General features: G+C 45.8%; 1 protein-coding gene across 1 annotated transcript in view; it reads right to left on the bottom strand.

Annotated features, from left to right (window-relative positions):
• Window positions 1–27,360, bottom strand: part of LOC141983518 (collagen alpha-1(XXII) chain-like) — a 208,389-nt gene that overhangs the window by 18,413 nt on the left and 162,616 nt on the right. The window contains exon 21 of the mRNA XM_074946717.1: window positions 995–1,048. Within this exon, the coding sequence (XP_074802818.1) occupies window positions 995–1,048 (54 nt within the window). The remainder of the gene's footprint in view (window positions 1–994; window positions 1,049–27,360) is intronic.

Here is a 27,360-nt window from a genome sequence, read left to right as displayed (position 1 = left end):
CATTGGTGGAGTGGGCCCCATAGCCCCTTAAAGGAGCCACTCATGCTGTGACAAGTTCCCAAAGCATTTTTCTGTTGCTAGATGGGGTCACTGTATGTAAACAGTTGCGAATCACTGCCCCCTTAGATCATCTAGCATTGCTTACAAAAGCAGCTGGAAAGGAAATGAGAGTTGGAGGCACCAAGCCTCAATGTGGTTCCCGTGCAGGGCATATGACACCCCATCCTAGAGTCAACGGGGCCAAATTCTGCCTTAATGTACTGCTCATGCAACCCCACTGACCCCTGCAGCCATCAGAATCTGGCCCAGTAGCCTTAGAACAATGGGCTATGAGAGTACAGACCCAAGAGTGGGACTCTCCCTCGCTCTGGAGAACACTGAACTGCAAACACATCCTGTTAAAGGAAGTTCTATCTCTCTCTTCTTTATCCATCCTCCTCCCCTTCCTCCTCTCAAGGAAAAGTGAACCCCAAAGACTTCCCGGGGATGTGCCACCTGACCAATAACAAAGCAAGGTTAAACAGCCCCTTCCCATGCTGCATTGACAAGGTGTCTTTCTGCAATGATCAATTTGCACAGTCAGTAATTAGCTGAGATGCTGCCCTAAGTACTGTAAACCGAGAGGCTCTCACCCTGGGAAGAGTGATGTAAAAGTGATGTCCAGAGAATGCCCTGGTAGATACACAGTTCAGGTACCTCGTGAGAGACTGTTAAGGATAATTAAAGTGAATGCGAGACACTGGGCCTGGCTCTTCTCACTCAGACTGGTGTAAATCAGGAATAACTCCATTCATGCTCCTGGAGTTACACCACTGTAAAACTGGTGTAAAGAAAAGGAGAATCAGTGCCACTCATTGCATGCAGCACAGCTGTCTGACTGAGGGCTTCTTAGAACACGTTATTCATACAGTTGTGTCCCTTTTTACCAAAACTCTATCATGTCTGGTTTTATTGCCATTGTGTTTCTAAGGAAGAAAGCATAACCGTCACTCACCCGAGGTCCAGGCAAGCCATCGAGTCCTGGGAGCCCAGCTTCACCCTTCTTGCCCTGTGCAGTCAAGAGAAAATCAGACATTACAAACCAGCAGCAGAGACGGCTTCTGACTTAGTCCAGAATTTCTCTTTCAAACACACATGGACCAGCAAAGAAGTGTGAACAGTTAGAATTCACAGGCCAGATTGTGCCCAGAGTTTGTGCACACAGCTCCCAATGACTCCCCTGAGTCTGTAAAATTCTAAACTATGCTAAAATTGCACTGCCAAATTGAGATCTGCTCTGGAAAACAGGGCAAAACCACAACAGAGCTGGAGTACTAGGACACCGGTGCTATGGTAGAGGTCTGTCTGTAAGCAGATGAAATTCCCTTGAATTAAAACTCAGCCCCATAATGCGAAGACAGGAAAGGCTGGTTTATGGTCATGTTCAACCAGTTCATCTGCACAGTAGTGGAAAAGGTTAATGATTGTTGGCTAGGCACCCACCTCCCCATACCTACCTCCCCATACCCCCTAGTGCACATAAGAGGGGGGCAATCTTATGTACTAAGCATTATGGCCTTTTCTCCACCTCAGAGCCAGCTGCCGAGTTTGGGAATTTGATCAGTTCCTTCTACAGGGATGAAGAAACTGATGGGGAGCAATGGCTGTAGCCAAGACTGTTATGGAAAAGCCAATTAGATACTAAAACCAGTCCTGATTATAATCAGCCTTGGGAGATGGGCTCACTTCTGGGGCCTCTACCCCACCGTGTTTCTACCATAGGTTTTTTTTCCAATTACTGAAGAGTTCATAGATTCAGCAAAAAACCAACCAAACAAAAAGCCAAACACTTTATCTATGAATGCAAGTGCTTAATATCAAAGATTCCGATTAGAAAAACAATGCACTCCAGTGACCCCACAGTTAAATAGAAAGTTGACCTGTGAAAGGCTAAGATCTGTTTAAACAAACATATTGTATTGATACAGTTGGTTCTGAGCCAAAATTTCCCCTCTTCCCACTGTTTTGCATGGAGTTGTGTGCGAGCTGTCTGCTCTCTCACCTTAGAGGTGCAGGGAACAATGAAGGGAAAAAACGCAGACAAGGAATGGAAGATGGGATGGATCAGCAATGAAAGCTACCTCTTGGAAGTCAGAAAGTGTAGGGGAAAAGTGAGAACTGCAAAAAACCAAGCAGAGTTGGGCCTTTCAAAGGAAATTAAAACTAATAGTAAAAGGTTCTATAGCCTTATAAATAAAAAGAAAACAAGGAAAGATGTGGGACTGCTAAACTCTGATGATAATCTAAGCATGACCCAATACCTAAACAAATACTTTGCTTCAGTTTTTAATAAGGGCAATGAAGACCTTAGAGGCAGTGGCATGGTGGCTGATGGAAATGAGAATATGGAAGTAGAAATTACCACACCCAAGATGGAAGTCAAACTCAAACAGCTCAATGGAACCAAATCAGGGGGCCCAGATAATCTCTATCCAAGAATGTTAAAGGAACTGGCACATGAAATTGCAAGCCCAATAGTAAGAATTTCGAATGAATCCATAAACTCAGGGGTTGTACCCTATGACTGGAGAATTGCCAATAGAGTACCTATTTCTAAGAAAGGGAAAAGAAGTGATCCAGGAAACTAAAGGCCCATTAGTTTGTCCTCAACTGTATGTAAGGTCTTGGAACAAATTGTGAAAGAGAAAGTAATTAAGGACATAGAGGTCAGTGGTAATTGGGATAAAATACAACATGATTTTACAAATGGTAGATCATGCCAGACCAACCTGATCCTTCTTTGAGAAGATAACTGATTTTTTAGACAAAGGGAATGCAGTAGATCTAATCTACCTGGATTTCAGTAAGGCATTTGATACACAGTCCCAAGTGGGAAAATATTAGTTACATTGGAGAAGATGGGGATTAATGTGAGAGTTGATAAGCAGATAAGGAACTAGTTAAAGGGGAGACTACAATGGGTCATACTGAAAGGTGTCCCTCCAGCCTTACAGTTCATTTCTAGTGGCCTCAGGGATCGGTGTTAGGACCAGTCTTACCTAACATTTTCATTAATGATCTTGGCACAACAAGTGGGAGTGTGCTAACAAAATCTGCAGATAGTACAAAGTTGGGTGGTATTGCCAATACCGACAAGGACCAGAATATCATACTAAGAGGATCTGGATAACTTTGAAAACTGGAGTAATAACAATGGGATGAAATTTAATAGTGCCAAGTGCAAGATCAGGCACATAGAGACTAATAACAAGAACTTTTGCTATAAACTGGGGATTAATCAGTTAGAAGCAACAGAGGAAGAGAAAGACCTGGGTGTATTGGTTGATCATAGGACGACTATGAGCCACCAATGCAATGAGATTGTGAAAAAGGCTAATTCAATCCTAGGATGCATCAAGTGAGGTATTTGCAGTAGATAAAAGGAAGCGTTATTACCATTACACAAGGCCCTGGTGAGACCTCATCTGGAATGCTGTGTGCAATTCTAGTGTCCCATGTTTAACAAAGATGAATTCAAACTGGAACAGGTGCAGAGAAGGGATATTAGGATGATCTGAGGAATGGAGAATCTACCTTATGAGAGGAGACTCAAGAAGCTTGGCTTGTTTAGCCTAAACAAACGAATGCTGAGGGGTGATCTGATTGCTTTCTACCAATACATCAGAGGGATAAATAGCAGGGAGGGAGAGGAGTTATTTAAGTTAAGCGCCAATGTGGACACAAGAACAAAAGGCTATAAACTGGCCATCAACAAGTTTAGGCTTGTAATTAGACAAAGATTTCTAACCATCAGAGAAGTGAAGTTCTGGAACAGCCTTCCAAGGGGAACAGTGGGGGCAAAAAACCTAACTGGCTTCAAGACTGATCTTGATAAGTTTACGGAGGGGATGATATGAGACTGCCTATAATGGCATGTAGCCAATCTGTGACTGATAGGGGCAAATATCCCCAATGGTGGGTAATGGGACACTAGATGGGGAAGGCTCTGAGTTACTACAGAGAACTCTTTCTGAGGTGTCTGGCTATTGGATCCTGAGCATTTTGGCAAGATCCAACTGACCGCCATATTTGGAGTTGGGAAGGAATTTTCCTTCAGGGCAGAGTGGCAGAGACCCTGGAGGTCTTTCGCCTTCCTCTGCAGCATGAGATATGGGTCACTTGCAGGTTTAAACTAGTGTAAATGGTGGATTCTCTGTAACTTTATGTTTTTAAATCATGATTAGAGGACTCCAGTGATTTTACTGCTGGGAAAATTCTGTGCTACTGTGCCTGCCCAGAATTCATGTCCCCCACAGGTTTTTTTTTCCCCTGCAGAAAACAGATTCTGCCACGGAGCTGCTGCAATTATATCTTTCCCCCACCAAGGGCTGCTGTAGTGCCAGAAGAGAGGGCAGCCGGCTCTGTGCTGGAGCAGCCAGCCACAGAGAGAGAGGGGGCAGTGGCTGCCTTCCTAACCAGTGCCCTGTCTGTGGGGCCAGGTGAAGAGATACAGGATGTGGGGGAGTCAGGCAGAGCAGGGCACATGGGGCTGCTGGCGGGGTCACAGACTGGGATTTAGAAGGGCTAGTGGGGGGGACAGACTGGGGCAGGGGCACAGGAGATAGAGGGATGACAGCATTGAGCTGAGGGCTGAATGGGAGTGGGGATGCAGGGCCACATGGGGACAGTGGGGAGGAGTGGCTGAGTGGGAGTGCAGGGACACATCGGGGTAGGAGGGTTGGCTGAGTGGGAGTTCAGGGACACATGTGGATGCAGGGATACATTGGGACAGGGGCAGATATGTCTGACTGAATGGAAGAGGCTAGGGGTCAGAGTCTGCATGGGGAAGGCTCCCCAACTACTTAACAATCTTCTCCCACCCCAAAAAAACCCTTGTTCCATACTTCTCCCACCCACACCCAACAATTCTCCAGGTTCACTCCCAGGCTCCCTGACACCAATTACTTCTCTCTCCCTCAGCTCCTCCCTTACCCCTGACTCCCCTATGCCTTTGCACTGCTTCTGAGGGGTGTGGGAATATGGTTCTGTATTGTAGTTTAAATGAATTATTACTCAAAGTTCTGTATTAATTTGCCTATAAGAAATCTATTTGTCAAAAAAACATTTCCTGAATTTTGTTGCTGTTGTCTGTATTGTTACAAACATACTTGCTGACAGGTATTTTGAAATAAATTAGCAAAATAATTGAAACTGGCATGATTACATTGTGTTATTTTGATAAATAAAATATGCAGAATTTTTAATTTTTTGGTGCAGAATTTTTAATATTTTGGCACAGAATTCCCCAAGGAGTAATGAACTCAGCCAGAGGTTAGGGGTCTATTACAAGAGTGAGTGGGCAAGGTTCCGTGGCCTGCAATGTGCAGGATGTCAGACCAGATGATCATGATTGTTGCCTTCTGGTCTTAAAGACTAAGAGTCTATGTGTATACCCACCCAATTTGGGAATTACTCAACCCAGCTGCAGTGCAGATCTCGCGTATAGGTGAAACTCACCACTGTGCTTTGGGCCAGCACAAACCCAGTGCACCAGTTAAGTCTCACTTAAACCTTCAGATAAGGCTTTAGTGGTGCATAGACCTTGTACTGGTCTTCTGCAGAGAGGTGGATTTCAGAGCTTTAAAGGCTGCTGAGCATGCCCACTCATCTGCAGGCAAAATGACTCAGGAAGCCTCCACTGAAGTGCTACAGCTCCACTCCTCCCCAAGCCTGGCTCAGGGGGTGGGTGGGGAATAAGTAGATGCTTGCCTGGCAATTATAAATATATAGGAGGTGTTCTATATCCATACAGATGATAGGGTAGGCTAATTTGTGGCTGTTACCAGTGGTGCGAAAGGAGCCTGTCCTTCCCTCATGTACTTTGTGCCTTTCAAAATGAGACCTCCCTTAAAGCAACATATAATTATAAAGGCAGAAAGGCAGGGAGACGGTTTCCCTCATTGTGGGGGAAAGATTTGGCCATTCACAGTTTAGTCAAAAATCAAACAACAACAGAGCTGCTCTGCAATGTAACAGCCCGGCTGGAAGGCAATGAAGACACTCACCAGGAGAAATTATACCTATGAGAGGAAAGCTCAACGAAATGTCACATCGCCTATTAATACAACAGACATAACCACCAATTATGCTCTGTTCATAGCAAGACTCAGCTAAGTGTATATCAGTGTGTATCCTTTGACTACGTAAGAGGGTATGTTATTTTCCTTGATCAGCAACTTGAATAATAGCACAGTTAAAAATATGTGTTTTATTGAGAATGAATATATTTACCTTGCTGGCAATTACAGTTTTACTCTTCATTTAATCTAGATGATCAATCACATTATTGCTCTTTTTGTTCGTTCGCCTCATTTCTATTCCTGTGCTGTTTGTTTCACTTGCCTTTTCAAGGAGAGATACTGTCATTTGCATGGTCCAAGCACCCACGAAAAGCACAAGGTAGTCAAGTAAGCAATTACGCTCAGGAAAGGGGATTAGGGAAGCATCGGGAAATGTTGGGCTATGGATTGGTAGGGGGAGAATTCTAACAGATATTGTAGCATAAGGCTATTTTCCAACTCACTGTACAACAAAGCTTAAGCCTTAGGACACCTGGCTAACTCCAAATAGCCAGGTTCAGTTTTAGAGTAGCCATTGTCTTAAACCAGAGATGGGTTTGGCTCCGGGGTATATGTAGCACTCATAAATTAAGATATATATGGTAGCAGAAATGTAGACTGTTATTTGGGCAAAGAACTGGATGGAATGCCTTTGCTATATTTTCCTATGGCCTGTACTTTTACCGTTTGGAATGGGATACAGCTCAGGGGAGCAAGGTGAAGTCAAAGTAGAGACTGGTGCTCCTAGAAGACTCTCCAGCAGTGGGGCTTTTGTTTGATTCTGACAAAAGTTTTAATAAAATGTTCCAATTTAAAACAGTGCTCTGATCTGAGTGTAACATACAATACAGTGGGGATCAGCCAGTTTGTGGAGCTACTGATGGGGATTCTGGGACAGAGATGAATGAAGGATTCTGGCCACTGGGAAGTACAACTGCTTGGGACGGGTCTTTCCAAGTGTGCTGCAGCCTGACCCTAAGTTGCTGTTCAAACCCCCTTGCTCCTGGCTCTGCCTTCCTGACAGGACCCATTTCCCTCTGCTGCTAGTTACAGATTACTCCCTCCACCTGGAATCAGCAGGGTTCAGGTGGTTCACAACAGGAGGACATAAAAGACTGTACAGAGAAATGGGTAGTCAGCTGATACAGTTTATCCACATTAAGCTATGATCGGGAGGGATGGGGACTAGGTGGGCTTAGGGAGTTGTGAAGATTCTCCTCTGGTGCAAGAGGGAAGAACCAATAAGGGGAAGGGAAAGGATAGTCTGGTTCCCTCCCCTTCCCTCCCCTCATTTAGACTACTGAGCTAAGAATACAGCTGTCCTCAGCATTCTAAGGGTTAAAGCCTGAGAGACTCATCTGACCCATGTCAGTTCAACATGTGGATGAACATTGTGTTAATTATTGGGTTATCTCAATGGTCTGGGTGGAAATCCAAGCTGCTTTTACCAGCTGTGTTGGAGGAAGTCTAATGCACTAAACCTGATACTGAAAGTTAGGGTTCAACGGAAACAGCATTACTATAGTCTGAAGCAAAATCACTAAGGAAGAGCTGCTATTAGAGAAGTCCACCCATAGCGTATACATGGTTCCTTCCTGCACTTTTCTCTTCCTCTCAACACTCACTGGATTGGCCCTCACAATTCAGGGTACCTCTGGGCAATGGTATGTTACAAGACAACATAAGCAATGTGTGCATCGTATCACATCCCAGATCAGGTTTCCAACCTCCAGGCATGCTAGCTAGAATACAACTCTAAACCTTAGCACCTTTGTTGTGTCCAGAATATGCTCCTAGCACAATGGGCCCTGATTCTAATTGGGGTCCGGGGGCTATACTGTAATGTAAATATTAAATTATAATAATTATTGTATGCAGTGTTGCTGTAGTCAGTCCCGGGATATTGGAGAGACAAGGTGGGTAAGGGAATACCTTTTATTGGACCAGCTTCTGTTGGTGAGAGAAACAAGCTTTTGAGCTTACACAGAGCTCTTTTTCAACTCTGAGGAAGGTACTGAGACCTGAAGAAGAGCTCTGTGTAGCTCGAAAGCTTCTCTCTCTCACCAACAGAAGTTGGTCCAATAAAAGACCAACTTTCTAACAATAATTATTGTTTTATATTAGATCTACTACAACTCACAGCACCACAATCCATTTGTGAAGAACCACACAGGATATACAGAACTCTTCGTGTTGCTGTGACTCCTGAGATGAAGATCCAACAGAGGTGGTCATGTGTGCTTCAGTAAAGCCCGCTGGAAAAAGACTGCTAAATTAAGGTTAGAGAGGATGTCTCATAGAATCCATAAGAACATGTTACATGTCTGAAACTTGACAGAATCCAATACTGAGCTTCACAATTTATAGCAAAATAATTCTGTAGTAACATTCCTATCAATAATCTCTATTCGGACAAGGAATTCATCAACTTTGTGTGTATGGCTCTTCTAATAGGTTATCTTCTGCATGATACAACATGAGCAAGGAAAATAATGACATTATTAGCAGCAGTAACCGGGATATTTTGTTGATAAACAAAAAGCCTTCACAACAAACAAGATCATTATGCATAAAAAGAGGAAAACTACTGTCTAAAATTTATCCCCATGAGTCACCAATAAATCCTGATCATGAAGCTGCTCCATAGGTTTGGGTAGTCAGGAGTTTAGTTAAACTCTCCACAATATTCCTGCATTTCAGGTCCTCAAATGCACTTGTTCTCCTTTGAATTTCCTTTACATTCTCAAGGTGTCTAAGAGCACTGTCTTCTGGAGGTCGCTGATCATGATATCTTGTGCTCCTAATGCAGTGGTTCTCAAACTGTGGGTCAGGACACCAAAGTGGGTCATGACTCCATTTTAATGAGTTCGCCAAGGCTGGCATTAGACTTGCTGGGGCCTGAGGGATTCAGTCCGGGGTGATGGGGTTCAGGTTACACGCCCCCTGCCTAGGGCTGAAGCCCTTGGGCTTCAGCTTTGGCCCACCTGCACGGGGCGGTGGAACTTGGGCTTTGTCATTGCCCCCCTCCCTGCCCAGGTGGGCTCAGACTTTGCCCCCTCCCCCCGACCCGGGGTTGTGTAGTAATTTTTGTTGTCGGAAGGGGGTTGCAGTGCAATGAAGTTTGAGAACCCTGGTCCTAATGTATTCTTGAGCTGCTCATTAATACCCTTAGGGATTGCTTCAAGTGCTCCAATAATCATTGGGATATTCTTTATTCTAGTTTTCCATAATCGATCCATTTTGTGGCTGACTTCTTCACACTTCACCATCTTCTCTTCTTGCTTCTTTTTTATATTTCTGACTGCTAGTATGGCAATATCAACCCAAATGGTCTTATCTGTCTTCCTTTCTACAAGTACTATGTCCAGCCTGTTTGCCTGCACCATTCTGTCTGTGATAATTGCCAGATCCCATGAAAGCTTAGCCTCTTGATCATATTACTTCATGCTTTATTTAAATTCACACTTGCCACAGACGCTCCAATGCAGAGATTAGGAGACCTCACTTTATTCTTATTAGTAATTATGTGTATTCCATAGTGCCTAGGAGCCCCACTCATGGACCCGGAAATAAGTTTAAAAAGTACCATTCTAAAGAAACAAAATTCTGTTTCCTTGTTGTTTATGATTTATGCTTAATTGCTCCATTCTTTTCCATTGGCCCTGACAAAGTCTTCAGAATGTGAGGTCGAAAAACAGTATGCATCCGATGAAGTGAGCTGTAGCTCACGAAAGCTTATGCTCAAATAAATTGGTTAGTCTCCAAGGTGCCACAAGTACTCCTTTTCTTTTTGCAAATACAGACTAACACGGCTGTTACTCTGAAACCTGTCATTATGCAAGGCACTGCATTTAGCCGTATGGAGTGGAAATCTATCAACTGCATGAAAAAACTTGTACAGATACAGACAGACATCATCTTCCTTTCCAAATGCAAACAGATGGACATCGTACCAAAAGGACTGAAGGTAAAAAATCCATTATAATCTACATACCACACAGACTATGCTGACAGCTTGTGCCACATGCTCTCAAAGAAACCGCGGAACCACCTGATCAACATCCTCTACAGCAAACAGGGAAAGATTAAGAATGAGCTCTCAAAAATGGATACTCTCATAAAAAACCAACCTTCCACACAGACTTCCTTGTGGCTGGACTTTACTAAAACTAGACAAGCCATTTACAACACACACTTTGCTTCTCTACAAAAGAAAAAGGACACTAAACTTTCTAAACTACTACATGCCACAAGGAGCCACAGCAATGGTTCCCTCAACCCACCCAGCAATATTGTTAACCTATCCAACTATACTCTTAGCCCAGCAGAAGCAGCTGTCCTGTCTCGGGGCCTCTCCTTCTGCCCCTCCACCCCCACGAACATGATACAGTTCTGTGGTGACCTAGAATCCTATTTTCAACGTCTCCGACTCAAGGAATATTTCCAACACACCTCTGAACAACATACTAATCCACAGAGACCTCCCTACCAACACTACAAAAAGAAGGATTCTAGGTGGACTCCTCCTGAAGGTCGAGACAGCAGACTGGACTTCTACATAGAGTGCTTCCGCCGACGTGCACGGGCTGAAATTGTGGAAAAGCAGCATCGCTTGCCCCACAACCTCAGTCGTGCAGAACACAACGCCATCCACAGCCTCAGAAACAACTCTGACATCATAATCAAAAAGGCTGACAAAGAAGGTGCTGTTGTCATCATGAATAGGTCGGAATATGAACAAGAGGCTGCTCGGCAGCTCTCCAACACCACTTTCTACAAGCCATTACCCTCTGATCCCACTGAGGGTTACCAAAAGAAACTACAGCATTTGCTCAAGAAACTCCCTGAAAAAGCACAAGATCAAATCCGCACAGACACATCCCGGGAACCCCGACCTGGGATATTCTATCTGCTACCCAAGATCCATAAACCTGGAAATCCTGGGTGCCCCATCATCTCAGGCATTGGCACCCTGACAGCAGGATTGTCTGGCTATGTAGACTCCCTCCTCAGGCCCTACGCTACCAGCACTCCCAGCTACCTTCGAGACACCACTGACTTCCTGAGGAAACTACAATCCACCGGTGATCTACCTGATAACACCATCCTGGCCATTATGGATGTAGAAGCCTTCTACACCAACATTCCACACAAAGATGGACTACAAGCCATCAAGAACACTATGCCCGATAATGTCACGGCTAACCTGGTGGCTGAACTTTGTGACTTTGTCTTCACCCATAACTATTTCACATTTGGGGACAATGTATACCTTCAAACCAGCGGCACTGCTATGGGTACCCGCATGGCCCCACAGTATGCCAACATTTTTATGGCTGACTTAGAACAACGCTTCCTCAGCTCTCGTCCCCTAACGCCCCTACTCTACTTGCGCTATATTGATGACATCTTCATCATCTGGACCCATGGAAAAGAAGCCCTTGAGGAACTCCACCATGATTTCAACAATTTCCATACCCACCATCAACCTCAGCCTGGTCCAGTCCACACAAGAGATCCACTTCCTGGACACTACAGTGCTAATAAACGATGGTCACCGCTATTCCTACCTACATGCCTCCAGCTTTCACCCTGACCACACCACACGATACATTGTCTACAGCCAAGCACTGCGATACAACCGCATTTGCTCCAACCCCTCAGACAGAGACAAACACCTACAAGATCTATCAAGCATTCTTACAACTACAATACCCACCTGTGGAAGTGAAGAAACAGATTGATAGAGCCGGAAGAGTTCCCAGAAGTCACCTACTACAGGCCAGGCCCAACAAAGAAAATAACAGAACGCCACTAGCCGTCACCTTCAGCCCCCAACTAAAACCCCTCCAACGCATTATTAAGGATCTACAACCTATCCTGAAGGATGACCCAACACTCTCATAAATCTTGGGAGACAGGCCAGTCCTTGCATACAGACAGCCCCCCAACCTGAAGCAAATACTCACCAGTAACCACATACAACACAACAGAACCACTAACCCAGGAACCTATCCTTGCAACAAAGCCCGTTGCCAACTGTGCCCACATATCTATTCAGGGGACACCATCATAGGGCCTAATCACATCAGCCACACTATCAGAGGCTCATTCACCTGCACATCTACCAATGTGATATATGCCATCATGTGCCAGCAATGCCCCTCTGCCATGTACATTGGTCAAACTGGACAGTCTCTACGTAAAAGAATAAATGGACACAAATCAGATGTCAAGAATTATAACATTCATAAACCAGTTGGAGAACACTTCAATCTCTTTGGTCACGCGATTACAGACATGAAAGTTGCGATATTACAACAGAAAAACTTCAAAAACAGACTCCAGCGAGAGACTGTTGAATTGGAATTCATTTGCAAATTGGATACAATTAACTTAGGCTTGAATAGAGACTGGGAGTAGCTAAGTCATTATGCAAGATAACCTATTTCCCCTGGTTTTTTCCTACCCCCCCGCCGTTCCTCAGACGTTCTTGTTAAACCCTGGATTTGTGCTGGAAATGGCCCACCTTGATTATCATACACTTTGTAAGGAGAGTGATCACTTTAGATAAGCTATTACCAACAGGAGAGTGGGTTTGTGTGTGGGGGAGAGGGTGGGGAAAAAATCTGGATTTGTGATGGAAATGGCCCACCTTGATTATCATACACATTGAAAAGAGAGTGATCACTTTAGATAAGCTATTACCAGCAGGAGAGTGGGGTGGGGGGAGAGAAAACCTTTTGTAGTGGTAAACACCCATTTTTTCATGGTTTATATGTATAAAAGCATCTTCTGTATTTTCCACAGTATGGATCCGATGAAGTGAGCTGTAGCTCACGAAAGCTTATGCTCAAATAAATTGGTTAGTCTCTAAGGCGCCACAAGTACTCCTTTTCTTTTTGCGAATACAGACTAACACGGCTGTTACTCTGAAAACTAAAATACAGTAGATCACACTGGACATGCATGTAGGAAGCTGTACTCTCATTTCTAAATGGGATTTACTGTCTCAAGGTTAATTAAATTCGCCTCTTGGTTTCCTATTACAATTTCAGTTAGGTAAGTGGAGTTACACTGATCTCTGTGAGAAGAGAATTTGATCCTTGGATTCCAGATAGTGATAAATAATCCTCAGAACCTTATGTCCTAAGGTCTGATTACCCGAAGGTCTGCATGCTTTTCTGAAGTGCAGACTGTCTGCACTTTGAGTCTATTAAACTGCGTGGGACACCTAGCAAGGACAGACCTGTCCTATTTCCAACTTAGCCAAATATTTCAGCACCTTCAAGTTGGAGCTCCAGCAACAGGCAAAGGGGAAGACGGCTTTTATCTTTCCAAATGGTTTCTCTCATATTAAATTCCACAACCCATATATAAACAAACTAAAGTAAATTCAGACTCTCATAATTGCATGTAGTCTAAGGCAATTGCAGTGAGATCTACAGTTCAAAGATGAGGGACAGATGAGAATGGCAAACTTTCACTGTTCCCACTGAGCAGTCTGGTTATGAGGATGTCAGTGTAGAAACCTAGACCTTGACTGCCTGTAACACAGAGATAGTCAGAAATTCCTGGCTGATGAATCAAACACAACAGTGTTGCTTGGTCTAGGTTTCAATTATTATTTACTAGCCCCTAGAGTGGATCAAAGTATTCACTGATGAGAGGCTGTAGATTAGTATTTCAGCAGATGTGGGAGGAGATTCTGTGCAATTTCCATACACCATTAAAAGATCCTTCACTGCCTCTGACTAAAGACGGCTGTCAGACAAATCCTTGTAAATGCTATCAGCTGATCTGCCACATTAACTAATACTCTACCCAGCTCCACTGTGAGGCTGCTAAGGCCCTGCCCCTGGGCAACAAGGTTAGTGAAATCCCTGAACAGATGCCCAGTAAAGGGCCATATAACAGAGCAGTCTCACTGCTGTGGCACCTCCTGCTGGTCATACTGGGAACTAGCTCTCTGGGACCACCAGGATGCCTTTTACTAGCAGTGCCTCACTCGCTGTTACTTCCATTTCTTCCACCATCTCGACCCGTGTTGCTCCCAGACTGCGGCATCCTCTTTGGGACATGGCCCTCTGGCTGTGCCCCAGTCCACTGTCTCCCCGCTTTTGGGGGTCAGGCGGTCCTCAGTCCCTCCACTTGCCTCAGTGGCCAACTGCAGTCTCTAGTCTAGCCCGGGCTTCAGGAGCAAACTGCAGTCTGGATTTAGGCCACTCTCCTCATGGCAACTAGGAGTAAAGGGAGGGACCCAGGCCCACCCGCTACTCTGGGTCCCGGCCCAGGGACCCTATAGCTGTCAGCCGCTTACTGCCCCTTCTCCTATTCCCGCTGCCTACTTTTCCTGGGCCACTTCCCCTGTAGCCCTAGCATCTTCCCTGCCCTTGCTTCAGAGCCTCAGTCTGGCCATGGGCAGCCTCTCTTATTGCTCCACTACCTTGCCCAGCACTGCAGTACCTCCGGTGCTCCTCAGCAGACAGTCCTTCCCTTTTGCCCTCCAGGAAGAGACTGCCCCTTGCTCTGCTGAGCAGCCCTTTATATATGGGCTGTTCCAGCAAGACTTCTCTTGATTGGCTCTCCCACTGAGCCCTTTCCTGATTGGCAGGGTTCTGTGCAGCCTCTCCAAGGCCACTTTAACCCTTCTCCTGTCGGTTTGGGGCAGCCGCCCCACCACAGGCCCTTTGTACATAGGTACGTCATTACCATTAAACTAAAAGCTCACATGCATACTTTCCTAACTGGGGGCTCTGGGATCACTGGTGAGTGTGTGTGAGCAGGATGGCTGATTTCTGAAATGTGCCACATTCATCTCTGGTGCAACTCCACTGACTTCAGCAGAGCTCAGTGCCCCCACCGCTCCCTGGTGTATTGAGGGAGCACTCTTGCTTCTTCACCCTTTGGCGGAATGCAGTACACACTTCTCTCTGCACTGGTCTTGCTCCATAGGCTTGGGGGGCAGGCTATAGTCTCCCACAGCCTTTCCCTTCCCAACACTTCCTGGGGCAACATGCATCCCAGTGATGCGCAGAGACTGCATTTCCATTGGGAGCCACCAGAATAACATACCAAGGGGTGTGGTGGATTCTCCACCCCTTGAAGTCTTTAAATCAAGATCGGATTTTTTTCCTAATTGATCTGTTCTAGCTCCATCAGAAGTTGTGGGGCTCAATGCAGGAATCACTGGGTAGGGTTCTCTGGTCAGAGGTCGGAGTAGATGATCACAATGGACCCTCTGGCCTTAAAAAAATGCATGAAATCCGTCTCTTCTGGTGGGCCCTTTGCTTGGGCTGTAGAGGGACGGGGCAAGCTCCTTGGGCATCACCCCCTCTCAGACACCTGCCTAAAGGCCCATCAGAACCTTGCCCCACAGAAGAGTTCAGCAGAACAACAAACAATAGCGATACTAACTCTGTCCCATCCCTCTATCAGCCAAGAGTGCCCCCATGTCCTAATGCCAATAACAACCAATGCTTATTTTTTCCTTGCAGCTACAAAGCAGGAGTTCCTGCTCTTTTCCAAAGGGAGACCCTCCTCACCCCATTCAGACATTCAAAGACTCTACATCACATATCCTCCAGAATCCTTTGTGGTGATGCTTCAAAGGAGGTGCTGGGAGAAGGTACAAGGTTGTACGGGATAATTCTGGCTTCCAAGATGACCAGTTGCAAATGGCTATGTCACATGGGGGGGTGGCCCTTTAGGGGGAGCTGAGCTTTGCCCTGACCTGTAACTAACCAGCGGCCTCCTAGCTGATGTTGTGAGGGCAGATGATAGCTTGAAGATCACTTATTTGGCCTCATAAGAGTCAGCAAAGTAGCCTAGTTGCTAAAGAGAGCAGTAGGGAGTAGGGACACTGCTGCAGGAGTCCCTGGGTCAGGAAAAAGAACCCAGTTCACATGCGACTTCCATGTAGATGTCCTGTGGAATGTAATTCCTGCAGGGAGCAGGCTAGAAAGGAGTGTAAAAGCTGCAGGGAGCTGACAGGCTCCTGCCGAAGACAACGGCACAGCAGGTGCAAGCTCATGCCAAGGCCCCAGGCCACACTGTACGCTGACAGATGCATACCTGGAAATGAGTCCGGCTCACCTGTGGGTTAGTGTAGTTAACATCGATATTAGTGTTATAAGAATGTGTCTGATGTTTAGACTTTATGGAATGCTTATAAGGAGCTGCACGTATTAATCCTACTTCTAATATCTGTATCCCGTGGTATAAGGTAATGTTTAAATGTTTGCTCTGTAACTATCAAAACGTTTGCTAAGGCTGTAAATCCCCTTCAGCCAGGGGAGAAGCATTACCAAGTGTGAAATACTCGTTCACCACAAGAGTTGTTATCTCAGGCCTTTCAGGAAGGACTGTTGAATCCAAATGGGCCACTGTGGAAAAAAGACTTTGGTGACTACTTCCCCCACACCTCTGAAGAGGGTATGTGCCAAAGCCTTTGTCCCATCACAGCTTGAATGCTGGAGGAAGGGAATAAAAATGCCTGATAAGGAAAACTTAGTATTCCTATGCTGCTTGAACTCTGAGCAATAAGCACAAGCAAAAAGTCCCCAACTCTAAGGATTTCTAAGCACAAGCAAAGAGTCACCAACTGTTTAGCTTGGGTTAGCCCTAAAAGACACATAAAGTTTGCTTATTAAAGAAGTTTCTATTATCATTTGGAATTTAAGATCTCAACTTATTTGTGTATGTGTGTGTATAACTCTTTTCTCTGTATATGTTACCTGCTTTAACCTTGTAAATAACTCACATTTCTTTTTCCTAGTTAATAAACCTTTAGTTAGTTTGTTACAGGATTGACTACAAACATTATCTAGGTGACAGATCTTTGGTGAGCAACTGACCTGGAGTAAGTGACTGATGCTTTGGGACTGAGAGTAACCTGAATATTGTTGTGATTTTTGGTGTAATGGATCATCTATCAGAGTCAAGCTTGCCTGGGTGGCAACATAGATTGGAATATCCAAAGGGACTGTCTGTGCCTCCATGTTAAGTCTGTATAGTACCTGAGGAGTTTATACTTGTTACTTGGTTGGTGAAATTAAGTATAGAACTCACAGCCAGCTTGGGGTTGGTGCCCAGCATCTTAACAGTCTGCCTTGAGGTTGCTATTCTTGCTCATAAGCCACTCCAGACAGCTTGACACCCAGGTCAGGGGAAAGGACATGACTGAGATACTGAGCTAGTGTTTAACAGTTTTATTTGCAGAAACAAAACTGAATCCCTGGAGAAAAAAGATCAAAATCTTGTGGCCGGAGGGTATTCTTTGGTGCCGAGGCTGGTGCACTAGTTCACTGGCTTACAGGCTGAGAAAATGCACACTGGCAAAAGAAACAGGGAATAGGAACAGGATCGTGCTACTATCCCCAACCCTCCGATACATACACACCTGCTGAAGACGTCATTAGGAGCAGTGGCGCACAGAAGAACTGTCACGCTAGAAGAGGTGTTGGTATTGATTAGAGGAGAATTCCGGCAGTCAGGACTCCTGGGTTCTGTTCTCAGGCTTACAGGGCTATAAGGAATAGCCAGTATGGATTTGGCAAGAACAAATTGTGTCAAATCAACCTAATTTCCTTCTTTGACAGGGTTACTGGCCAACTGGATAAGGGAGGAAGCAGTAGATGTAATAATAAGGATTTTAATAAGGCTTTTGACACAGTCCCACATGACATTCTCATAAGCAAACTAGGGGAACAAAGCCTAGACGAAATTACTATAAGGTAGGTGCAACACTGGTTGAAAGACCGTACTCAGAGAATAGTTATCAATGGTTTGATGTCAGACTGGGAGGGTGTATCTAGTGAAGTCCTCCATGGGTCAGTTCTGGGTCTGATACTATTCAATATTTTCATTAATGACTTGGATAATGGAGTGGAGAGAAGGCTTATAAAATTTGCAGTTGACACCAAGATGGGAGGGGTTGCAAGCACTTTGGAGGACAGGAAGAGAATTCAAAAGGACTTGACAAATTGAAGAATTGGTCTGAAATCAACAAGATGAAATTCAATAAAGACTAGTACAAAGTACTTCACTTAGGAAGGAAAAATCAAATGCACAACTACAAAATAGGGAACTGCTGAAAAAGGATCTGGGGGTTTAGTTGATCATAAACTGAATATGAGTGAACAAAGTGATGCAGCTGCAAAAAAGGCTAATGTCATTCTGGGGTGTAGTAACAGGAGTGTCATATGTAAGACACGGGATGTAATTGTCCAGCTCTACTTGGCAATTCTGAGCCCTTAGCTGGAGCATTGTGTCCAGTTCTGGGCACTGCATTTTAATAAAGATGTGAATAACTCAGACAGAGTCCAGAGATGAGCAATAAAAAATGATAAAAGGTTTAGAAAATCTGACCTATGAGGACAGGTTAAACAAAACTGAACAAGTTTGCCTTGGGGAAAAAAGACTGAGGGGGGAACCTGATAACAGTCTTCCAATATGGTAAGGGCTGTTATAAAGAGGACTGTCATCAATTGTTCAACATGTTCACTGAAGGTAGGACAAGAAGTAATGGGCTTAATCTGCAGCAGGGGAGATTTAGGAAAAACTTTCTAACTATCAGGATAGCAAAGCACTGGAAGAGGCTTCCAAGGGAGGTTGTGGAATCCCTGTCATTGGAGGATTTTAACAACAGATTGGACAAACAACTGCCAGGGATGGTCTAGGATTATTTCCAGCCCTACAATTCTGTGATTCCTAGTGTGGCTAATCACTACATGACTGTGAGCAAATCATCCAGCACCCTTTCTCAGTTAACCCACCTGGGTTTGTATTTTGAACCCGCCATGTCCCATCCAGACCCCCACCACTATATACAACAGGTTCTGGTTAAACCAATATGTAGAAATCTATATTTCCTTAAAGCCAGTGAAGACTAAACAAAAGGAACCAGCAGGGTTTTTCACTCTAAATCCCGCTCCCCGCCTTTTAACGCTACAAAACAAAAGAAGTTCAGGAAAAACTTTCCCTCAGGGTCTATTAACTGGCAGTCACTGGCTTGCATTGTTAGAATAATTTCCTGCAGGTGCTGCTCAGGGGTCCGCACAGGCCAACACACTGCTTGCAGAAGGCAATGCTAAACTGAGCCACTAATGAGGGGCTAAACTCAGAGAAGCCTGAGTCCTGCTTTGAGCAGGGGGTTGAACTAGATGACCTGCTGAGGTCCCTTCCAACCCTGATATTCTATGATTCTAAGCGTGAAGTGTGAGAGTGCTGCAAATAGAGGTACATCCACAGAGGATGTTATCATCAAAGAACTGGGCCAAGAAAGCTCACCCTTACATAGGTTCACAGTGTGCGATTTGGAGGGAGTAAGGAGTAACCCCCTTCCCCCCTCCCCACACATACACACACACTGTAGCATGGCCTGGTTAAGAACAAACCGAATTTCAGGCCCTGTGTTCTGGGGAGGGGAGAGGCTGCTTCTCCCTCTTCCCCCAGGCTCCCTGGCTCCATGCTGGTCCTTACTATGACACAAGTTAAGTCAAAGCAAACCCCTCCACTTTGAAAAGCCAAGGTTCTCCAACCTCAGGATTTAAGAGGCAACCTTCATGAAGGTGAATGACAGAAAAACTATTAGTTCTTAAACAGGCTCACTGTTTGGGGATCACTAGTGTTAACTGAACAAGTCTGAAATACCCATTTCTGGTGGAGAGGTTGTTCGTTGATCTGTAGTTCATGTTTGCTCTACAGACAAATGGAAGACACTGTGGCTGCCCCCATGGACCTCATAATCTAGGGATGCATTACTGCAAACCCTTCCTCATGTGAGTAATCCTAACTCCCCTGTGTAAAGATGTGCAGCATCAGGCCCTATGTTAAGAAATTACAATCAAGGTCCTCTCTTCTCTATAACAAGGAAAATGGTGTCTGTATAACTAATGGCCCATAACTCTTAATCAGACCTATAACCAGTGGAAGGAGGTATACTAAGCTACTCGTTCTGCTCTATCAATAAGAGCAGCAACCTCAGATCTGCAGCTCTTTCTATCTCCTTTTTATTCCCAGTCTCTATGAAATATATTACACCATGTCATAGAATCATGGAAGATGAGGGTTGGAAGGGACCTCAGCAGGTCATCTAGTCCAACCCCTGCTCAAAGCAGAACCAACCCCAACTAAATCATCCCAGCCAGGGCTTTGTCAAGCCGGGCCTTAAAAACCTCTACAGATAGAGATTCCACCACCTCCCTAGGTAATGCATTACAGTGCTTCACCACCCTCCTAGTGAAATAGTTTTTCCTAATATCCAACCTAGACCTCTCCCACTGCAACTTGAGACCATTGCTCCTTGTTCTGTCACCTTCCACCACTGAGAACAGCCGAGCTCCATCCTCTTTGGAACCCCCTTTCAGGTAGTTGAAGGCTGCTATCAAATCCCCCCTCACTCTTCTCTTCTGCAGACTAAATAAGCCCAGTTCCCTCAACCTCTCCTCATAAGTCATGTGCCCCAGCCCCCTAATCATTTTTGTTGCCCTCCGCTGGACTCTCTCCAATTTGTCCACATCCTTTCTGTAGTGGGGGGGCCCAAAACTGGACACAATACTCCAGATGTGGCCTCACCAGTGCTGAATAGAGGGGAATAATCACTTCCCTCAATCTGCTGGCAATGCTCCTACTAATGCTGTCCAATATATAATTAGACTTCTTGGAAACAAGGGCACACTGTTGACTCATATCCAGCTTCTCATTCACTGTAATCCCCAGGTCCTTTTCTACCTCTCCCCCCAGCTTAGTGTCATCCGCGAACTTCCTAAGGGTGCAATCCATCCCATCATCCAGATCATTAATGAAGATGTTGAACAAAACCGGAGCCAGGACCACTCTTCCCTCTAAGCTGTGCGCGTGTGCACACGCACACAGATCCTAAACCCCATGCACATGGTGAAACACTGCATGCATAAAAATTTGCACAGAAGCACAATTTGCACAGAAGAAATTTTTCGTGCACATGGCCTGTCAAAAATTTGCACAGAAGAAATTTTTTGTGCACACGGCCTGTCAAAAATTTGAGGGAACATTGCCCTGGACCGACCCCTGGGGCACTCCGCTTGATACCGGCTGCCAACTAGACATCACTGATCGCTACCCATTGAGCCCGACAATCTAGCCAGCTTTCTATCCACCTAATAGTCCATTCATCCAATCCATACTTTGTTAACTTTATGGCAAGAATACTGGGGAAGACCGTATCAAAAGCCTTGCTGAAGTCAAGGGATAGGCAAGGTATAGTCTTCTGCTACAGCAGCCAGTGGTGGTACTCAGCCAATGACAGGTCATCTTCTCCCCATGAAATTGCAGCACCTTATCTCTAATACCTCCATATAACATCAGCTGTGTTCTTTCACTGCCCAGGCTCTAACCCTTGCAGCGTATTACAGCTATGAGACATGAAATGCTCCAACACATTATTTAAAAAACACATATGTATCCCTGCTAGATTCCATGCCAGTCACATTTTGGCTAACAAAAGCACTGCAGGCCAGCCTAGAGTTCTTGTGGATGGGTCTGTCTTCTTAGACTGTATATTCATCAGGGCAGGGACTGTCCCTTTCGGTGTGTCTGTACAGCGCCTAGCACTATGGGGCCCTGATCCTGACTGGGGCATCTGGGCTATACTGCAATATAAATATTAAATACTACCAATGATTTTATCAGACCCACAGCCACCCTGATATCAGAGCACTCCACAGAAACTGTACAAATCCCTATGAATCTTCACATACAGACTGGGGCTCAGTTCTCCCCTCCTTACAGCTTGTTACCCATTAATACCTTTAAGAGGGAGTGCAAAATAGAAGCAAATCACTACCACATCAGGGGCCAAATCCTCAGCTGGTGTAAACTGGTGCCGCTCCTTTGCTTTGAAGCCTCCCCAATTTAAACCAGCTGGGGTTTTGGCCCCAGATGGTTACTCTTTTTCACCCACTCTGCACAAGTGTACATAGCAACACAAAGTGCAAGGGCTACTGGAGTACCAGATCCCGGACATGGGCTGAAATCCTGACCCTGTTGAAATCAGGCACAGGACGTCACCCATAGTTTTTTCTCTCTGCTATTCTCAGGACTTTTGGAAGCTTCACTTCACTGCTGTCATCATTGTATTCTCACTCTCCTCCACTCCTGGAGCTGGAAGAATTTGTCTCGGTTTTTCCCTTCATTATGCAGCACTGCTGATAGAAATTCCCTATAGACAGAGCCCTGTGCTCAGCTGAGACATTCACTCTGGACCGTTCTAGAGGACACTGGCTGTACCCCAGATGAAAGTGTTGTCATCTGTTATCTCAGGATAACCAGCCCTTGAACTGTCAGCTGCATGTCTGCTCTCAACACCGGTCCCCATTCGCACTAAAGATGGGCTTTTATACTGAGACCTTCAAGTTCTGGGGTGCATTTGTTGGTTTTGTGGTTGTATTTGCTATTCGCTCAGCCCTGGCCTCCAGGTGTTTGGTCTACAAAAGAACAGGGCACACAGCTGTGTCGTTTGGACACTGTAACGGGTAATTAAAATCTGCCTCTTTGCACCCTGCTCTCCTATTATTAATTATTTATATTATTAGAGGCTCCAACTGTAATTCGGGTCCCATTGTACACAGGAGCAGACAGTTCCTGCTCCCAAGAGCTTACCATCTAGATAGACAGGAAAGACAAAAGGTAGGAGGGATAGCTCAGTGGTTTGAGCATTAGCCTGGTAAACCCAGGGTTGTGAGCTCAATCCTTGAGGGGGCCATTTTGGGATCTGGGGCAAAAATTGGGGGATTGGTCCTGCTTTGAGCAGGGCGTTGGACTAGATGACCTCCTGAGGTCCCTTCCAACTATGAAACTAAGGCACGCAGAGGTAAAGTGACTTGCCCAAGGTTACACCACAGATCAGTGGCAGAGCCAGGTATAGGCCCCAGTTGTTCTGACTCCCAGTCCAGTGTCCTATTCACCAGATCACACTGCTTGTACGGATCCTGCTTGTTTGTGTGTACCTGCAGAAGGGAGGAGAACTTGTGCCACCACAGGTCTATCTGCTAGCTTAGAAGTAGCTCAAACCCCTCTTTGGATCACACTGGCGATGTGACAGTGGCCTCTGCTCGTCTACTACGGCTTCCACATCTGCTGGATGTCATTACAGACCCCATGTTCAGGGTTTTGCACACCTCAGATATTCACACGTTTTCTTGGATGGCAATTTTTTTTAATTCAAAAATTCTATCCAGCTAAGTTTCTTAGTGACTGACAAAACTCCCTCCCCTAAGATGTTTCATAGCTAGGCACAACAAAGCAGGTAGGGAAACATTCAAACGCAGTATGCATCCACTGACAGCTCTCCTCAATTGCTCATTAGCATAAGCATTTTATGTTGCACCACAGATCTGACAGATCATGGTCCTTCACTCAACTGATATTGTCTGTTAATCGGATTAGAGAAGCAGTGTTTCCTCGCAGGCTTTAAAAACAGGGATGACGTGGAACATCTTGTCTCATAAATAAAGCAGAAGACAGTTAGTTGCTAAAGAAATAACAAAGGTACTGTTCTCTAAGCACCGGAGGAAATGAGAGCTAATGCAAGTGCCCTTTTCTATGAAGGAATTAACCTGTTCCAGTGTATGTGTTATCATTTCCATGGGATGACTCTTCAGTCAAGCTTATGTCATTCGATTCTGTGACATGTTATTCAGCGGGAGGTGTGCAGCAAAGCCTGCTGCAGAGAGATGTTCTCTCCCCTGTATCTTTTTTCTTAGATCATAGGTCACTTGAATGTGTGTTCTTTAAACAGCTTTGCTGCTGACTCAGGCGACAGATGTCTCGGCAAAATGAACCTCCAGTGCTGTCCTCGTGTATGAAGACATCACCAAGTCCCTATGATTGCAGTGCAAGCCGTGGTCACCGACCGGTCGATCCTAGAGGATCTCCCAGTCGATCGTGATCTCCGGTGGCAGCGCAGTGTGGCTGCCTAAAGCTACCCCACACACACTGCTCCCATAAGCGGCCAGTGCAGCCCCGTGGCCCTGGGGGCGGGGGGAAAGGGGTTTCCCTCCACGCGCACTGCTCCTGCCTGCAAGCACTGCCCCCGCAGTTCCCATTGGCTACCCACCCTCCCCACCCCAGCGGCCGCAGAGACGCATTGGCCCCTTCCGGGAGCGGTGTGGGGGCGGGTAGGCAGGGAGCCTGCCTTAGGCTCACTGCACCCACTGCCGACCAGGAGCCACTGGAGGTAAGTGCTGCCCAGTGGGAGGCCGCACCCCAACCCTCATCCCTGAACCCCCTCCCGGAGCCTGCACCCTATACCCCCTCCTGCACCCCAACCCTCAGCCCTGAGCCCCCTTCCAGAGCCAGCACCCCCTGCCCTCTTCTGCACCCTGAGCCCCCTCCTGCACTTCAAGCCCCAGCCCTGACCCCCCTCCCAGAGCCACCACCCCATACCTACCAGGCCTAGGGTGGCAAATACGTGGTTACAGTTTTTTGATCTGTCGGTCAACTCAAGGTTCCTCCACCATTCTGTGCCTGTTGGACTGAATGTCGCCTTTGAGGGCAGTGGAGAGCTGTTCCACTCGGGGGAAGTGACCATTCTGAATGCCCCTTGGAGCTCTCAGCAAGTCCTCTGCCTAGCTCCTTTCATGGGATATTCTCCTGTGCATATTGGTCCCACTCCACAAGCTAGTGTACAAAGTGCAATTCTAACAGCCCTTCGCTGTTAGATAAACCCACTCAGATTTTCACAGTGTTGAGTTACCAACATGAACACAGTTATTACTGGTTTGTTGTACATTATTGAGGATCTGATTCTTCCACTCTTTCTCCTGCTGAGTACTTGCACTGAGTCCAAAGCTTTTGACACGGTCTCCCACAGTATTCTTGTCAGCAAGTTAAAGAAGTATGGGCTGGATGAATGCACTATAAGGTGGCTAGAAAGTTGGCTAGATTGTCGGGCTCAACGGGTAGTGATCAATGGCTCCATGTCTAGATGGCAGCCGGTATCAAGTGGAGTGCCCCAAGGGCCGGTCTTGGGGCCGGTTTTGTTCAATATCTTCATAAATGATCTGGAGGATGGTGTGGATTGCACTCTCAGCAAATTTGCGGATGATACTAAACTAGGAGGAGTGGTAGATACGCTGGAGGGCAGGGATAGGATACAGAGGGACCTAAATAAATTGGAGGATTGGGCCAAAAGACATCTGATGAGGTTCAACAAGGATAAGTGCAGGGTCCTGCACTTAGGACGGAAGAATCCAATGCACCGCTACAGACTAGGGACCGAATGGCTAGGCAGCAGTTCTGTGGAAAAGGACCTAGGGGTGACAGTGGACGAGAAGCTGGATATGAGTCAGCAGTGTGCCCTTGTTGCCAAGAAGGCCAATGGCATTTTGGGATGTATAAGTAAGGGCATAGCCAGCAGATCGAGGGACGTGATCATTCCCCTCTATTCGACATTGGTGAGGCCTCATCTGGAGTACTGTGTCCAGTTTTGGGCCCCACACTACAAGAAGGATGTGGAAAAATTGGAGAGAGTCCAGCGAAGGGCAACAAAAATGATTAGGGGTCTGGAACACATGACTTATGAGGAGAGGCTGAGGGAACTGGGATTGTTTAGTCTGCAGAAGAGAAGAATGAGGGGGGATTTGATAGCTGCTTTCAACTACCTGAGAGGTGGTTCCAAAGAGGATGGTTCTAGACTATTCTCAGTGGTAGAAGATGACAGGACAAGGAGTAATGGTCTCAAGTTGCAGTGGGGGAGGTTTAGGTTGGATATTAGGAAAAACTTTTTCACGAGGAGGGTGGTGAAACACTGGAATGCGTTACCTAGGGAGGTGGTAGAATCTCCTTCCTTAGAAGTTTTTAAGGTCAGGCTTGACAAAGCCCTGGCTGGGATGATTTAATTGGGGATTGATCCTGCTTTGAGCAGGGGGTTGGACTAGATGACCTCCTGAGGTCCCTTCCAACCCTGATATTCTATGATTCTATGATTCAAAGTGACTAGGGGTGAGAGTTAATAGCACTCAGCGTGAGTGAGGGCGGCAGACACAGATACAAAGCAAGCAGGTGCGTGAGAGAAGGACGGAGGCATGAGAACAAAAAACTGCCAATTCATTTTGTAACTGTGGCTTAGGTCACTGGCAACCTGAAAATAATGATCAGCCATGTGCATCAGCCAACAAAGGGCAAGACTCTTGGAAATTTGTTATATTCTGTCAACCCTCCTTCTTTCTCCAAAATCTGGGGTGTTATTTGCAGATTCCTGACAGTCTTTAATAGCACTGTGTCTCAGACCTTTTCTACTACAGGGTTCTAAAATTGTACCTTTTAACTAGACCAATGCAGATTAACTTGTACCCCACTAGTGTTGGCGAAGTTTTACTCGTACAGAGAAGCCTTCTAGCTCTGTAGCTATTGGGAAATAAGCTAGACCAGTTGTAGTAGAAAGAGAGCCTGAGACATAAGCTCTGGTATCAGAGGCCTGGTATGAGACAGAATCTGGCAAGAACAGGGCTAATATTGCATAAATACACATTTCTAGGAAATGCTAGTCACAGAGTGCTCACGCAAACACATCCCGATACCAAGCGGTATCAAAACATCCCGATATCAAGGATGGTACAAAAACATTCCCCAAGGATAACAGGAACACACTGACCCCTCCTGAAAGATAAAGTCAGCATGACAGTACGTAATAGAGATGTTTTGATCGAACCAACATGTACAAGATGATGGGTGATAACTAGTGACGTCAAGGGGCAGTAACTAACTATGTCAGAGGCAATGCGTAACTTGTTTGTATGAGGGTATAAAGATGTATCTCAGAGGGAGTGTCTTTGGCCAGCCTAGGGAGCAATGGAAGGTCCTGCCACTGTCTAAGCTACATCCATTGTCACGAGCATACGTGTCTTAGTAGCCTCGTAGAGTCTGCCAGGTGCTACTGCCGTGATTCATCGGCACTAAACCTGGCCGGCTGCCTTCGCTACAAACCGAGCTGTGGATTTATTGGAGAGTTTAACTGAGGTCTGCTATCTCCGCTACCTGCGCAGAGCTGGGACAGCACACTGAATGAACGCACACCCAGCCAACATCTGACCCCACTGGTGACCGCGACGGCTGATCTGGTAAGTAAGTGAGCTGTCCTCTGTAGGAATCGCAATCTAGCGTGACACCTTCATACTGATATAGCTGCATCCACACTATGGGCTGTAGTGATTTCACTATTTCGACAGGGAAATTATACCCTTCATTGAAATAGCTAAATCAGTACAAAGCCTGTGCAAAC

The sequence above is a fragment of the Natator depressus genome, chromosome 2 (assembly GCF_965152275.1).
Source record: "Natator depressus isolate rNatDep1 chromosome 2, rNatDep2.hap1, whole genome shotgun sequence".
NCBI lineage: Eukaryota > Metazoa > Chordata > Testudines > Cheloniidae > Natator > Natator depressus.
This window is presented reverse-complemented; position numbering and strand designations above follow the sequence as displayed.